The sequence below is a fragment of the Aedes albopictus genome, chromosome 1 (assembly GCF_035046485.1).
Source record: "Aedes albopictus strain Foshan chromosome 1, AalbF5, whole genome shotgun sequence".
Taxonomy (NCBI): domain Eukaryota; kingdom Metazoa; phylum Arthropoda; class Insecta; order Diptera; family Culicidae; genus Aedes; species Aedes albopictus.
Window position 1 is genome coordinate 254,648,078 of NC_085136.1, and position 15,815 is coordinate 254,663,892.

At 42.1% G+C, this 15,815-nt stretch overlaps 1 protein-coding gene across 8 annotated transcripts in view; it reads left to right on the forward strand.

The window, feature by feature from the left end:
• The window catches only part of LOC109400507 (2,3-bisphosphoglycerate-dependent phosphoglycerate mutase), a 52,891-nt gene extending 39,486 nt beyond the window's left edge, over positions 1-13,405 (forward strand). For 7 of the 8 annotated variants that reach the window (XM_029860075.2, XM_029860074.2, XM_029860069.2 and 4 more), the window contains 2 exons: positions 3,836-4,333; positions 12,798-13,405. In XM_029860075.2, coding sequence (XP_029715935.1) covers positions 3,836-4,333; positions 12,798-12,958 — 659 coding nt within the window. In that variant the 3' untranslated portion in view covers positions 12,959-13,405. The remainder of the gene's footprint in view (positions 1-3,835; positions 4,334-12,797) is intronic. The other variant, XM_019673029.3, reaches the window with a different exon arrangement.
• Positions 13,406-15,815: the final 2,410 nt, after the last annotated feature.

Consider the following 15,815-nt stretch of genomic DNA (forward strand, 5'->3'; position numbering starts at 1 on the left):
TCAGGAATACCCTCAAAAGTTTTTCAGGAATTCTTCCAGGTGTTCCTTGGATATTTCACCTGGAGTACCTCAGGAATTCTTTCATTTCCTTGGAAATTCCTCCAGGAGTTTCCCGATTTTTTTTTTCAGGAGAGCCTCGGAAATTCCTACGTGAATTCATCCTGGAGTTCTTCGGGAATAAGGTATTCCAGGAGAATTCCTTGGGAATTCCTCCAGAAGTTCCTCGAGAATTCCTCCAGGAGTTGCTCGGGAATTCTGCCATGAGTTCCTCGAGAAATCCTTTCTCGGGAATTCCTCCAGGACTTCCTCGGGAATTCATTCTGGGCTTCCAAGGGAATTTCTCCGGGAGTTTCTCTGGAATTCCTTCAGAAGTTCCTCGAAAATTATTTTAGGAGTTCCTCGGGAATTCCTCCAGAAGTTCCTAAAGAATACCTTTAAGAATTCCTCCTTTTAAGAATTTATCTGTATTAACGAGATTTTTAGCCCTAGGCTAGTTCATCTCAGGACCCACGCTTTACTTCCCTTCCGAAGAAAGAACTCACATTTTTTGCGAGTTTGTCGGGAGTGGGATTCGATTCCAGGTCCTCGGCGTGATAGTCAAGTGCTCTAACCATCACACCAGGTCCGCTCCACCTCGGGAATTTCTCTGGAGCTCCTTGGGAATTACTCTACAAGTTCCTCCGGGATTCCTTTAAGGGTTCCTCAGTTAATCCTCCAAGAGTTCCTTGGAAATTCTCCCAGAAGTTTTTCAGGAATTCATCTAGGAATTACTTGGGAATTCCTCCAGGAGTTCCTTGTGAATTCATACTGGAGTTCCAATGGAATTTCTCCGGGAGTTCTTCGGGAAGTTCTTCAGTAGTTCCTTGAGAATTATTTTAGGAGTTCCTCGGGAATTCCTCCGGGAATTCCTCGGTAATTCCTCCAGGGGTTCCTCCGAAATTCTTCCAGGTGTTCCTCGAGAAATCCTACATAAATTCCTCAGAAATTTCTCCAGCAGTTCCCAGAAAATTCCTTCAAGTATTCCTCGGGAATTTCTCCTGGAGTTTTTTTTTTAATTCCTCCAGGAGTTACTCGGGAATTCTTCCAGAGTTCATCGGGAATTGCTCCAAGAGTTCCTCGGAAACTCCTTCAAGGAGCTCCTCTGGAATTCTTCCAGGAGTTCCTCGGAAAGTTCTACATGAATTCCTCGGAATTTTCTCCAGATGTTCCTCGGGAATTCCTTTAGGCGTTCCTTGAGAATTTTTTGAAGAGTTCCTCGGGAATTCCTACAGGAGTTCCTCGAAAATTCTTCCAGGAGTTCCTCGGAAAGTTCTACATGAGTTCCTCGGAATTTTCTCCAGATGTTCCTCGAGAATTTTTCTAGGAGTTTGCCAACAACTTTTTCAGGAATTTCTTGAGAATTCCTCTATGAGATCCTCTAGAATTCCCATATAAATTGCTAGAAAATTCCTAGGAAAGGAAAATTGCTTCATTATTCCTCGGAATTCTTTTAGGAGTTCTTCTTGGAGTTCATCGGATTTTTTTTCCAGGAGTTATTTTGGGACTACTCTAGGAGTTACTCGGGAATTCTTCCAGAGTTCCTTGGGAATTCTTCCAGAGTTCATCGGAAATTCTTCCAGAGTTCCTCGGGAAATCCTCCTTTAGTTCTTCGGAATTCTTCGAAAGATTCTCGGGTATACCTCTGAGTTTCGGAAATTCCTCGAGGAGTTTCTTGGTGATTCTCAAACAAGTTTGTTTTTGGGAATTTCTCTAGGAACTCATTGGAAATTCCTCTAGAAGTTCATCGAGAATCCCTCCAGCATTTTCGCGGGAATTCTTCCAGAAGATTATCGGGAAATACTTCAGGAGTTTATCAGAAATTCATCTGGATATACCTATGAATACCTCCAGGAAATCGACGGGAATTCCCAGGAAACTCCTGGAGTAGGTTTTCTGGGGACCAAGAGGAACTCCCGAGGAACTGCCGGAAAAGAACCTCGAGAAACTATGAAGAACTGCTTGTGGAATTCTTAGAGGGATTCCCGAGAAACATGTAACTCCTCGGAATATTCCCGAGGAATCCCAAGAGGAATTCCCAAGGAACTCCTGGAGGTTTTGCCTAGAATTTTTTTAAGGAATTACTGAAGGAATTCTCGATGAACTTCTGGAGAAATTCCTGATGAATTCCTACAAGTCCTGGAATGAATTTACCGAGGATTTCCTGTAGAAATTCCAGAGGATCTCTTGAAGGGAACTCCTGAGGATTCTTGGATGAATTCTAAAGGAACTCCTGGAGGAATTGTTGAGGATCTTTTAAAGAAGTTTTCGTCGATTTCCTCCATGGATCTTCTGAGGGAATTTTCGAGAAACTCCTGGAGGATTTTTCGATGATCATCTGAAGGAGTTCTCGAGGATCTCCTGGAGGAATTCTCGTGGAACTCCTGGAAGAATTACCTAGGAGCACCGGGAGGAATTTCCGAGGAACTCCTGGAGTAATTCCCGAACAACTCCTGGAGGATTTTACGAGAATCTCCTGGAGGAACTCCCGAGGTTCTCTTGCAGGAATTCCCGAAAGTCCTGCAAGAATTCTCGATTCAATTTGATTTCTATTCGATTCGATCTCCTAGAGCAATTCCCGATGAAGTCCTAGAGGAATTGTCGAGAAACTCCTGTAGGAATGTCCGAGGAACTCTTGGAAGAATTGCCAAGGAATTTGTGGAGGAATTTCCCAGGGAACTTCTGGAAAAAATGCTTGAGTTCTTGAAAGAATTCTCTGGAAACATCTGAATGAATTCTTGCCAAACTTATAGTGGAAATCCCAATGAACTTTTGAAGGAATTCCGAAGGATCTTTGGGAGGAATTCTGTAAGAATTCCCGAAGATTGCCTGGAGGAATTTCTGAAGAAATTCCCGAGGATCTACAGGAGGATTTCCTGACAAACTTTTCAAGGAATTCATGAAGGGATTCCCGATGAGATTCTGGAGGAATTCCCGAAAATTCCGAATCCCGAATTCCAGAAAAAAAAAACCCGAGGAACTCCGACAGAAATTCCAATGGAACTTCTGTAAGAATTGCTGAGGATACAGAAAAACTCGTAGTTAGAAGACACAGAATGTTGCCAATTGACAAATTAAGGGATGAATTTTTGAAAAAAATCGCGTTCTGGTGGGATTCGAACCCACGACCCCGTATTCGCTAGACCGGTGCTTTAACCAACTAAGCCACAGAACAGGAGATAATTCTGCGGAATAGAAAGCCAAACTGAACCCGAGCCCTCACCATGAACATTCACTTTTTCAAGAACCATCTCTCTTTCGGCTTAGATGTCAATCCACAACACAGCCTCGTTTGTGCCCAACAACTACAAGCTTGTTAGTCTCCTCCACCGGGAGCTTGACCGCGGCGATCTGGATACTATTGTCGAGCGTTTTCGCAGGCGGATTAATGCACTTCATACATCGACGATCGATGATGCTGCTTAGGCTGCTGCGAGCTTCTCGGCGTCCGTTATTACATCCCGGTTTTTGCACTGGAGAGTCGCATCCCTTATCAGGGCTCTAACCTGTATCTCTTCGCCCATGACCTTTTTGACTAGCGCCTTATTGTACGGCCTTTCTGCGATGCTACAAACTTCAGGACCATTATCATTTCTTTCGTCCTGTTAAGCTCACCGAATGCTTTTAGTGTACCTAGTACAAGTTTTAACCCTTTTGGAACAATATAGTACATTATTCGCTTATATGGAAGGATTTGCGAACAGCTTTTCTGAAATTTGATGAAGTTCGTTAGAGGAAAATCAATGATAGCTTATATTTATATCGTTTCTGTTCTTCGTCCTTCTCATCCCCAATCCAGGTGAATGGGACGCACTGGAAATCTCGGCCGCCTCCCTGAAGCGCGAGAACTTCACCTTCGACGTTGCCTTCACGTCTTGCCTGCGCCGAGCCAACCAAACCCTCGAGGTCGTTCTCCGAGAGCTGAACCTCACCCACATCCCGGTCCACCAGCTGTGGCGTCTGAACGAACGCCACTACGGTGCCCTGACCGGATTCAACAAACGTCAGATGGCCGACATTTACGGCGAACCGCAGGTCCAGGTGTGGCGCCGTAGCTTCAACGTCCCCCCACCGCCGATCGAACCGGACAATCCGTACTACAGTGCTATTCGGAACAATCCCAAACTGCGGCACATTGCCGAGACGGACTTCCCGCTGACGGAAACGCTGGAAACCACCATGCAGCGAGTGGTTCCGGAATGGACCGATACCATAATACCGGAGGTGCGCGCCGGAAAGAAGGTCCTGGTTGTGGCCCACGGAACGAGCCTGCGGGGTCTCGGCAAGCATATTCAAGGTAAGGATGTATTACGAACAACTAGTGATAATTATAATCAGTATGTTATGGATGTTTGAGTTAACAAGTGTCAGTTACTCCAGTCAGTGGTTCTAATGAGAGATCTATTTACACCAGAGGATTTCCCGCGAATTCGTACGAGGATTAGTCCAAGAAATCCTGCTCAGATTTCTCCTGCTATTCTCTCAAGGTCGTTCAACCAGAAGGTTCATCGAGAACAATTTCAGGATTCATTTTTTCCAAAATTTACCCTAGCAATTCTTCCGATAACTCGGCCAACTATTCCTACACGGATTTTTCTGAAAATTTCGTCAGGATTCTTCCAGTATTTAAGTCTAAGATTATTCCTGGAATTCCTAAGAGGACATATTCTCAACTTTCTCTGAGATAGGACCTCGGATCGAACCCCACTCCCGATAAACTCACAAAATGTGAATTCTTCCTTTGAACAGGGGCCAAAATTCTCGTTGATACAGATAAAAAAAAACTTTCTCTGAGATATGCTCAATACATTGTTTAGAAGATGTCTCCAGGAAATTAATCGAAGGTTTTCTGAAAACTTCGGAGGTTCTTCAATAATTTCAGCTGATTTCTCTAGACATTCTCCGGAAAATTTCTCCTTTCTCTTTTTTTAATCTCCCGTTCTTCGACGGTGAAACATCCGTTTAAAGTGCAATTCCGGACAGTGTAGAAAAACCCCCAGTAATTAATTTTCCCATTAATTTAACAAGGGTACATGTTAATGAGGCCATTCCACAAAAATCCCGACATACCTCCGTGCAAACACGGCATTTCACAAGTTGGTTAACTTCGAGCCCTGAAGAAGATCCAAACCCGAGGATCGAAACGTCGGCGATGAAATAACAGAACCAACGCTTATTTCTGTGACTGCAAGCCGAAACCATTAAAAGTCCCACCAAAATCAGTCATCCAAGTAACAACTTTCTCCAGAAAGTTTTCAAGAATTTTCTCTGAAGAAATTGAAAATTTCTGCGAGGATTTCTGCAGGAGCTCCCAGAACATTTTCAGGAATTCCTCCAAAATTTACTCAAGCAATTCTTTAACCATTCTTCCGATAATTCGCCCAACAATTCTTCCTTGCATTTTTCTGATTTTTTTTCTCAAGATTCTTACAGCATTTCAAACCTCTCTAACGTATCCTCAAGGCATTGTTTAGAAGATGTCTCCAGAATTTGAATCATAGATTTTTTGAAAATTTCAAGGCTCAAGCTAGGATGGTGGCTACCTAGGGGCAAGACCCTGGCAAACGAGAGTAACTCTGAGAAACACCCCTAAAACTGCAAGAATAGCAGGATATCTGGCAACATTGTCTGGTTTTGCGATAGTATCAGGCAATACCCAAGTAAAACGGGAGCAATCCGTAGAAATTCTGAGCAACTCTGTGAAGGAAAATGTACTCTCCAGCACAGTGTCTTGCCATCTTGGGCTACCTACATACATACAAACATTTCGGGAGTTTTTACAACAATTTATCAATAAGTTTCTCTAGAAATTCCCCAGAGAATTTCTCCAGACACTTCTCAAGAAATTTTTCTGATGAAATCACAAATTTCTTCGAGAATTCCCCCAGAAATTTCCTGATAACTTCTACAGAATTTGCCCAATTTCCAGAATACGAAAATTTTACCGAAAGTTTTTCCGAGATTTTTCCCAAAATTTCCTACAGATTTTCTCAGAGAAATCTTCCAGAAATTTCTTCGAGAAGTCCTTCACCAACTTTTCCGATAAATCCATTAAAATATTCTCTAGAAGTTTATTCGATATTTATTGATAATTTCTACGACAAGCCATCCAAGGGTTCCTTCGCAGAAATTCTTCTAAGAATTCCTGCAGAAATTGCTCCGAGAATTCTTCCAATGTTATTTCTAGAAACTTCTCTTTGGTATCCGGTATCTAATAGAAATGGTTCCGGGGATTTCTCCAAAACTTGTTCCATGGAGTTCTTTTGAAATTCCTCCAAGGATTCCATCCGAAATTTCTCCGTTGAATTCATTACAAATTCTTTCAAAGATTCCTTCGCAAGGATAAGAATTTCTGCTTTAGTTGTTCCGGAAAATTTATCATGTATTCCTCTAGAAACTCCTCACCAAAAAAATGTCTGCGAGGAAACATTTAAATCTACAAAGTTTCCGCCAGAAAATCATCTAGGAAATTTTCATTAATATCTTCTTGGAATCCTTTAAAAATTTATCCGAGTAATTCTCTAAAAATGTCCCTTCCAAAAGGTAATCCGAAAACACCTCTGATGATGTCTTCGAAAATTCCTCCGAGGGCGCTTCCACGGATTCCTTCACGAATTCCACCGAAAATTCTCTCAGAAATCCCTTCAAAAGTTTCTCTAAAGTTCCTCATCCGAGAATTCATACAACAGTTTCTCCAAGAATTTGGATTTCTAAAAAAAATCCAAAATTGCTCCTCTAAAAATTCCTCTGCGGATTCTTCCAAACACCCCACCGGAAATTCGTTCGGGGAAAAATTTCTTCGAAGTTGTTCCAAAGATACTTGGAAGAGTTCGACTGATGTGAGAGATTTGTCCCTATCTGAAACAGTCGTCCTGATTTTGATTCCCCAAGACTGCAGCCCCGGTAAGAGTAGCTAAAGTTGTTCCAAAGAGTTTTTCCAAAATTCCACCGAGGATACCACCTGAAATTTATTCGATGACTCGCTAGAAATCCTGTTCAAGATTCGATTTTTTTTTCTAAACACTCTAAATACATACATACATACCATATTCTAAGATTCCTCCTAGATTACCTGGGAGATTCTTTCAGATTTTTTTCCAATATTATACCTGGAACGCCTCTATAAAACCCTTTAGGAATTTCTCCAGGAAAATCTCCAAAAATTCTTCTGGAGATTCTTTCAACAAGTCATCCGAGGATTTGTTCAAGAATACTTCCAAAGATGCCCTTACGAACTATTTCTACGATTCCTCCAGGAATTTCCTCCTGAAAATTTCCATGGACGCCACCAGATTCTTCCAGGGAATCGTCCACAAGTTCGTCCTGAGATTTCCTCAGAAATTTTTCTTGATTACTTCAAAAACGCTACCAACGATTCCACGTGAAGTTTTATCGATGACTCCAATAGAAATTCTGTTCAGAGTTCTTCCATAAAATTTTTCCAAAGACTTTCTCCATGAAGTACAATAATACTTCCTCCAGGGATTGTTTTACGCATTCTCGTAGAATGTTATTCCACTATTCTATCTAAAATTCCTAGGAGATTCTTTCAGAAATTTCTTCAAAATTACTCCTAGAATTCCTCCAGAAAATGCTGCAGGGATTCCTCCAGTAATTTCTCCGAAAACTCCTCTAAGGATTCTTTCAACAAGTCATTTGAGGATTTCTCGAAAAATACCGCAAAATATGTCTTTATGAGCTCTTTCGACGATTTCTCCAGGAATTCCTCCGATGATATTTCTGGCAATTCTTCTGAGAATTGAACTTTCAAGGACCCCTCCAGATTCCTCCAGGGAATCGTTTACAAATTAGATTTCATTATATAGTGTTCATGAGTTCTTTCAAAATTGTTCCTAGGAATCCACGGGAAGTCTCATCGATGACTCTAGAAATTCTGTTCAGGATTCCTCCATAAGATTGTTTCAAAGACTTTCTTCATGGAGTTCAATAATACTTCCTGCAGACATTCTTCCAAGCATTCTCCAAGAACTGTATTCCAAGATTCCTTCTAAAATTTCAAGGAGATTTTTCCAGAAATTTCTCAAATATCACTCCTAGCATTCCTCCAGAACACTCTTTAAGGATTCCTCTAGGAATTTTCTCACAAAACTCCTCTGGAGATTCTTTCAATCTGGGATTTTCTCCAAAAATACCTCCAAAGATGCCTTTACGAGCTCTTTCGGCAATTCCTTCAGGACTTCCTTCGAGGATACTTTTGAGAATTTCCTCCTGGAATTGAACCTCCAAGGGCCCCTAAATTTCTTCAGAAATTGTTCCACAGTCCTTTCAAAGTTCCATCAAGGATTTCTTCATAAATTGTTCTAAAGTCCTTTGAAATTTCTACCAAGGATTCAACGTGAAGTTTCAACGATGACTCCACTAGAAATTCCGTTCAGGATTTCTCTATAAGATGTTTCCAATGACTTTCTTAAAGGAGTTTAATAAAACTTCCTTCTAAAAACCCTCAAGCATTTTCCTTAGTATAATTCCAAGATTCCTCCGAAAATTCCTAGAAGATTCTTTTTCCAATATTATTCTTGGAATTTCTCCGTAAAGTCCGTCAACCCTTGTAGGATGTTGGAGTCAATACGACCCAGTCAGGCTCGCTGAACGTGAATTACGCCATTGTGGATTTCTCCAACAATACCTCCAAGAATGCCTTTACGAACTCTTTCGGCGAATCCACCAGAAATTCCTCCGAGGATACTTTTAGGAATTTCCTCCTGGAATTGAACTTCCAAGGACCCCTCCTGATTTCTCGGTGTTCGGCCATTTGGCCGAATGCCGTTTGGCCGAATGCCGTTTGGCTGAACGCCATTTGGCCGAATGCCATCTGGCCGAATGGTCGTTTGGCCAATGCCATTTGGCCGAATTATGTTCAAAAGAATTTAGAGGAAGTTTTTGACATTCCAACTACCAATATGATCATCATTAATATTTCCTTCTTTTAATCATAGGCTATTCTTTCTAGTTTTGACATTCAGGGATGAGTTGGCGTTGAACCTGTCAATATTTTATCAAAGATTTTTCCTACTTTGAATCATAGGCTGTTCTTTCGAGTTATACTGATGCGAGGAATAGTGACATGGTCACTTAAGTTCATAATTCTAGACGAACATTTGAAAAGGGCCTATCTGCTTTTTGTAAACAAACATGTTTCTGTCTCTCCAGAGCCCATCTGCATCCAGCCACGCACATCAACACCCTTGAGAGACAGCTTGAAGAACACTCCTTCTGATAAGGGTGTTGATGTGCGTGGGTGGATGCAGATAGACCCTACAGAGACAAAAACATGATTGTTTACGCAAACCAGATAGGCTCTTTTCAAATGTTCGTCTAGAATTGATTTTCGGCCAAACGGCATTCGGCCAAATTACCCTTTCGGCCAAATGGCGTTCGGCCAAATGACCCGGAACCGATTTCTCCGGGGAATCGCCCACAATTTTCTCCTAAGATTTTTACGGAGATAATATTCTTCCAGAATCCTTCCAAAATTCCATTTTAGTATTCCATCTGAAATTTCTTCGATAACTCCGTTCAAGATTTATCTCTGCGATTTTTCCAAAGGCTTTCTTCATGGAGTTCAACAATATTTCCTCCAGATATTCTGTCAAACTTACTCTTAGAATATTGTTCCAAGATTCCTGCTGGAATTCCAAGGAGATTCTTTCTGAAATTTCTCCAATATTGCTCCTTGAATTCCTCCAGAAAACCCCTTAAAGATTCCTCCAGGAAATTCTCCAAAAACTTCTCTGGGGATTGTTTCAACAAGTCATATGAGGATTTTTCCAAAAATACCTCTAACGATGATGCCTTAACGAGCTTTTTCGAAAATTTCTCCAGGATACTTTTGGGAATTTCCTGCTGGAATTTAACTTCCAAGGACCCCTCTAGATTTCTCCGGGGAATCGTCCACAAGTTGCTCCTAAGATTTCCTCAGAAATTGTTCCAGTTTTATTTTCAAAGTTACACCAAGGAATGGTTCTAAAGTCCTTTCAAATTTCTACCAAGTATTCCACTTGGAGTTTCATCGATGACTCCACTAGAAATTCTGTTCAGGATTCCTCAATAAGATTTTCCCAAGAAGTTCAATTATCTCTTGAAATTCCACCAAGCGTTCTTATTAGTATGATTCGAAGATTCCTCTGGAATTGAACTCATTTTAGAAACTTTTTCAATACTTTTCCTGCAATTCCTCCAAAAAGCCCTTTAAGAATTCGTCCAGAAATTTCTCCAAAAACTCCTCTGGCGATTCTTTCAACAATTCATCTAAGGATTTCTTCAAGTATATCTCCAAAATTGCCTTTCTAGGATTTCCTCCGAGGGTTCTTATAGGAATTTCCTTCTAGGATTACTCTAGGAATCCTCAATAATATTTCCCGGTAGTTTATTTATTATTTTCAAACAAATATAAAATTCCCAAAGTGTTACCGTTGGATCATAAAATCCCTTATCATGATGCCGAGTAAAAATAATAGGAAAAGAATATTCAAATTGACTGTTGATGTTACATGTTGTTTCTTTATAAATACTTGTTATTTCCAATATTATCCTAAATTTGTTAAAAGCCTAGCTAGGGATAGTTACTATGAGCATGCACACTATAATAAATAAATTAATAAATAATTCAACACAAAGTAAATTCTAAATGTTATATTAAGATTCACAACAAAATTTGTAAAACACCTTTCGAACACGACACAAAATACACTAAAATCTGCTGCAGGGGATCATTTCAAATGGTTGTCGCGAGCTAGCTAAAGGACGGTCAAAAGGAGAGGAAAAGGGAATATCGCACAAAAGGGTAGATGACTGGCAAATCTGGATAGAAGCATGGATCTCTTTCCTACTGTGATAGCCAAAGTCAGTAGAAGTTTGCTATTAGCTCTAAAAAAATCAGAGATCCGCCCGGTAAAATCAAGTTGACCTATTAGGTCTGCCGGAATAAGTCTTCAGCAGCTGTGAAATAAGCTACCAAGCGAATCAGGACCCATTAATCCTTGGGCGCAACAAACCCATCAAAAGGCCGAACTCGCTCGGGCTAAGGGCGGGCATCGTGGTCGGATTGCCTATTTGAAGAGGACCCAGTGACCATATTACGTCGGACGCATGATATTTCCGCTAGTAAAGGGCCATTGGAGGCATCCGCGAACACCTTGGACCCCCACAACGACGTGGTCTTGTCCAGCTCATTGTGGATTGACCAAACCGACCGCCAGACCCATATCCCGTGCTTCAACAACCCGTTCGCCACCCCCACCATTAGTAGAAGCACCACCATCGACGCCGGCCGGCCACCCCATCAACAGACCCTCACACCCACACACAGACTATTTCTAAGTAAGTTGAATAAATTAAGATTAAAACTATCTAGTTGATGTTGCCATTCATTGAGCCTTGATTAGCCCCTCCAAGTAAGCCGACCCTGCAGAGCCGGGAGTCCACGCTCAAGCTTTCCGGTATTCAGGTGAAAGCCAGGGGTCCGTCTGACCCAGAGTAACAAAAGAAATATCATAAAATCTACAAATTCTTGGAGCAATCTTTCAAGGAAATCCCGGAAGCAAATGTAATGCGACCAAGGGATTTCTGAACAAATCTAGCTAAACTCTGGAGGAAATCGATAAGATTGGTGGAGTTTTTGGGCAACATTTTTGGTATTACAATGTAACAGATAATAAGTTTTGCGGAACACTACAAATGCATCGTGTCCCACGTTGGACGACACATTACTGACGACTATTAACAGAAGCCTACAAATGCTCGTTTTTAGTTCCCATGTCGGGCTCGTTTGTGTGCTGATACAAAATAAAATGGAACATTACAAATGCACAAAACACAACATAAATTTTGCACAGTTATCTAAATAGATAGCGTAGTCCAATCCCAGGATGACGAGGTTTCTTTTTATTCTTGGTCCGTCAATCAATCCTGTAATCGTATTTCTTCTGGCGGATTGCCTTCTTGTTCGCAGCGTTGGTTGCTTTCATATTGTACGTGCAGTTGAAACCCGGAATTTTCGACTAGCGAAGTTGGATTTTTCTCCAAATCCGTGCGTCGGACCTAACTTCGGAAGTGGTGCGCTGTGTAGCGGACCAGGTTTACGTCGCGACGCATGGATTTGGAGAAAAATCCAACTTTGCTAGTCGAAAACTCCGATTTTCAACTAAATTGAGAATATCTTGTGTTTTGTCTAAGAATTTGTAATCCTAAGGGGGACATCTAGATTAGGGCAACAGCACAAGACCGTCTGCCGTTTGATGTCCGTGTTAGGGGATGGCTTGCGTGTTTTGAACTGGACCGCTGCCCGAAATGACTGGAGCGCTACAAATGCGCAATCAAATTCAGGGCAGATGTACAAACCATGGTACATATAACATACAAAATAAACTGATAAAATGCTCACAACAATTTACAAACGTAACAACAACCTGGGAGATATCCAGAAAAAGCGGTAAAGAACTCTGTAGAATATCAACCAAAACTGTACTGAGATAACGAGGTGCACTAGTTTCCGAATACTCATAAAATACTGATCGTTTAAAGTTTTACTTTAAGCTATTATGGTGGTGGTGATTCTAATAATATAAATTTCTTCTTTCTTTCCATTTTTATCTGTCTGTATCTACGTCTCTGTAAATATGTCTAAACCCCGATCTAAACCAAAACCTGGAACAAACGAAAAAACGATTGGCCGATACCTTCCTCCTCAACTCCTATACCCAAACGCCCCCCACACGGACCTCAAATTCTAACCGCTCCAGATATTTCAGATGCCGACATCATGAAGTTCAACCTGCCGAACAGTATTCCGTTCATCTTCGACTTCGACGAGAACATGAAGATGGTCGGTGGCATCCGGTTTCTGGCGAACCAGGAGGACGTCCTCAAGGCCATGGAAAAAGTGGCCTCGATCGGAAAGTAAATGCATAATGGGAAATCCGTCGGGCCGAGCCTACAATGAGACTCAGGAAGCGAGCGAGGGGGAGAATATGAGGCAGCGAGAGCGAGCGAGAGAGATCGACAGAGACTGTGTCTTCTTTTTGGGATTGCTGGTAGAAGTAAGCGCAACGGGAACTCGACCTACCTCATTTTTGTTTGATCCACTTCGCCACTTCCGAAATGCGGGGGGCTGATGCTACTGAAAACTAGTATGGAATATTTATATTATGTGTAGAAATAATCGTAAATCCAGTATTCTCAAACGGCGTGTATATTATTCATCAGAAGCCACTTGATTATCTAATTTATTGCGGTGCACCTCGAAGATTGTCCATGGACTCCTCCATGCATGTTTTGTTAAGTTTTAATCTGAAGTGGGTTAGAGTTTAATTTTTGTTTAAGAACATATATACCTATGTTAAATCCATATTTATTAGTAGTTTTAATGTTTATGACCTATGAAATAAAATTGAATAGAAAAAAATCTTTCATGTTTTAATTCATCAAATGTATCCAATTCATTAGGAAATAACCAATCCGCTCTTTACTATTTCTGATCATGTATTTTTAATAAAATTTCAGCTACAGCCGTTTCCTTATGGTAATATCCATAAGAAAATTCATCTTTCGTAAGATGAACCGATGAACTTTTCTTTGAACTTCTGTGAACCCGATGATTGCTACTTTCAGTAAAAATGAAATGGCAAACTAGCGTGCCATGCCTCGACCATGTGCGTGTTACACCACTATTGTGCATTCAGGCTTGAAATGTAGAGATACTAGGAACACGGCTGTGTAAACATTAGAGGAAAAATTGCGCATTGTATTTTACAGTGTATTTTTGATATGTCACCCGATCTACTTCCTGTATCAGAACTAAAAGTGAGACAACAATAAACGAACGTGTTTGAGAGTACCGCGTTGTTATAGTTCATTTGCGTATTCCGATTCCCGATATTTCGTCCGGTTCTGTCCGCTTCTGCGCCTCTGCCTGGCACTTCCCATAGGTTATGGGCCCAGCGCATCGGAATCGCGAGTGATTTTCGGGAATTGTTTTTTTTTTTTCGGTCGGTTTTGTGCGGTTGAGTATTTTTTCGTCGGTCGGTCGCGATGAGTGACAAGATGGCGTCGTTCGCGAAGTTGAATGCTTCCAATTATGAAAATTGGAGCTTCAAAGTGAAATTGCTCCTAATTAAGGAAGGATGTTGGGAGGCAATCAGTGCGGCGGCCCCTGTGCCCGTCACGCCGGCGTGGGAGACGAAAAATCAGCAGGCCATGGCGACGGTTGGATTGGCAGTCGAAGACAGCCAGCTGATTCACATCCGAAAAGCGAAATCTGCCAAGGAGGCGTGGGAGAATCTTGAGAAAGTGCACGTGAAGAGAACCCTCAGCACGAAAGTCTCCCTGATGCGGAAGATTTGTCGTCTTCGTTTGGATCACAACGGCGACATGGAGGCACACATCGCGACGTTATCGGATTTGGTGGAAAAGCTGAACGGGTTGCAACAAAATGCCGTTTTGGATGATCAGTGGCTGGTGGCAATTTTGTTTAGTAGTCTGCCAGAAGAATATGAGACTCTAGTGACAGCCTTGGAAGCGAGGCCTGATGCGGATTTGACCTTAGAGCTCGTGAAGGGTAAATTGATTGATGAGTGGATGAAAAAGGCAAATCGCGCGGACAGTGACAAAAGTGGTGAAACAGCTTTGCATGCGGCGGCCGGCAGGGAAGAGGTTAAGTGCTACTTTTGTAAAAAGCCGGGCCACAAGAAAGCGAGCTGTGACAAGTGGAAGAAGTGGAAGGAGAATAAGAAGAAGAGTGAAGTGAAGGAAGAGAAAAGCGGCAATAAGGCTCACAGTGTAGTGCAAAACGACGTCGAATCGGTTGACTGGGCGTTCGCCGCCGGTGATCTGGCGCCGGGAATTTGGATTCTCGTCTCCGGTGCTACATGCCATATTGCGAACAGCCGTGATTTTTTCGAGTCGTTTGACGGCAGTGTAAGGGGAGATGTGAGCGTCGCAAACGGTGTGAAAGTGGGATCCGTTGGAAGAGGGTCCGGAAAACTGATTACGGTGGACAGTGCGAACAAGCGTCGTGTGATCACAGTCGATGACGTCCTGCTGGTGCCAGAAATGAAAGCGAACTTGTTGTCGGTGAAACGATTAGTGAGCAAGGGCTACGAAGTGAACTTTGATTCGAAAGGTGCAACCATTAGTCGGAACGGACTTGTTGGTGCTGTGGCCGAAGTTCACACACACACACACCAAGTTCGGTAAGAGCCCAAAAATACTTCGCTCGGATAACGGAGGTGAGTACACTGGGAAAGATTTTAAACGATTTTTGAAACAGCATGGCATTATCGGTCAGTTCACCGCGCCGTATTCGCCACAACAAAATGGCACAGCGGAGCGCAAAAACCGGTATCTAGTAGAAATGGCCCGATGTATGTTAATCCAGGCAGGGCTGGATGACCGGTTCTGGGGTGAAGCCATAGTAACTGCTACCTATCTTCAAAATCGTCTCCCTTCTCGTACGATACCGGTGACGCCGTATGAACGATGGCATGGGGTAAAACCGAATCTGTGTCATGTTCGCCCATTCGGTATGGATGTGTACTGCTTCATACCAGGAGAAAAGCGAGGCAAGCTTGACGAAAAGGCGAGGAAGCTGAAACTCATGGGATACAGCGAGGTTTCAAAGGCGTACCGGTTGATTGACGTTTCGACAGGAAGGATTATGATTAGTCGGGACGTAAGGTTTTTGAACAGTTTCGATTCGGTAACGCAAGCTGAAAGTGTCTCTTCGAGTAGCGAAGTGTTGGTACCTCTTTCGAAGGATGTTG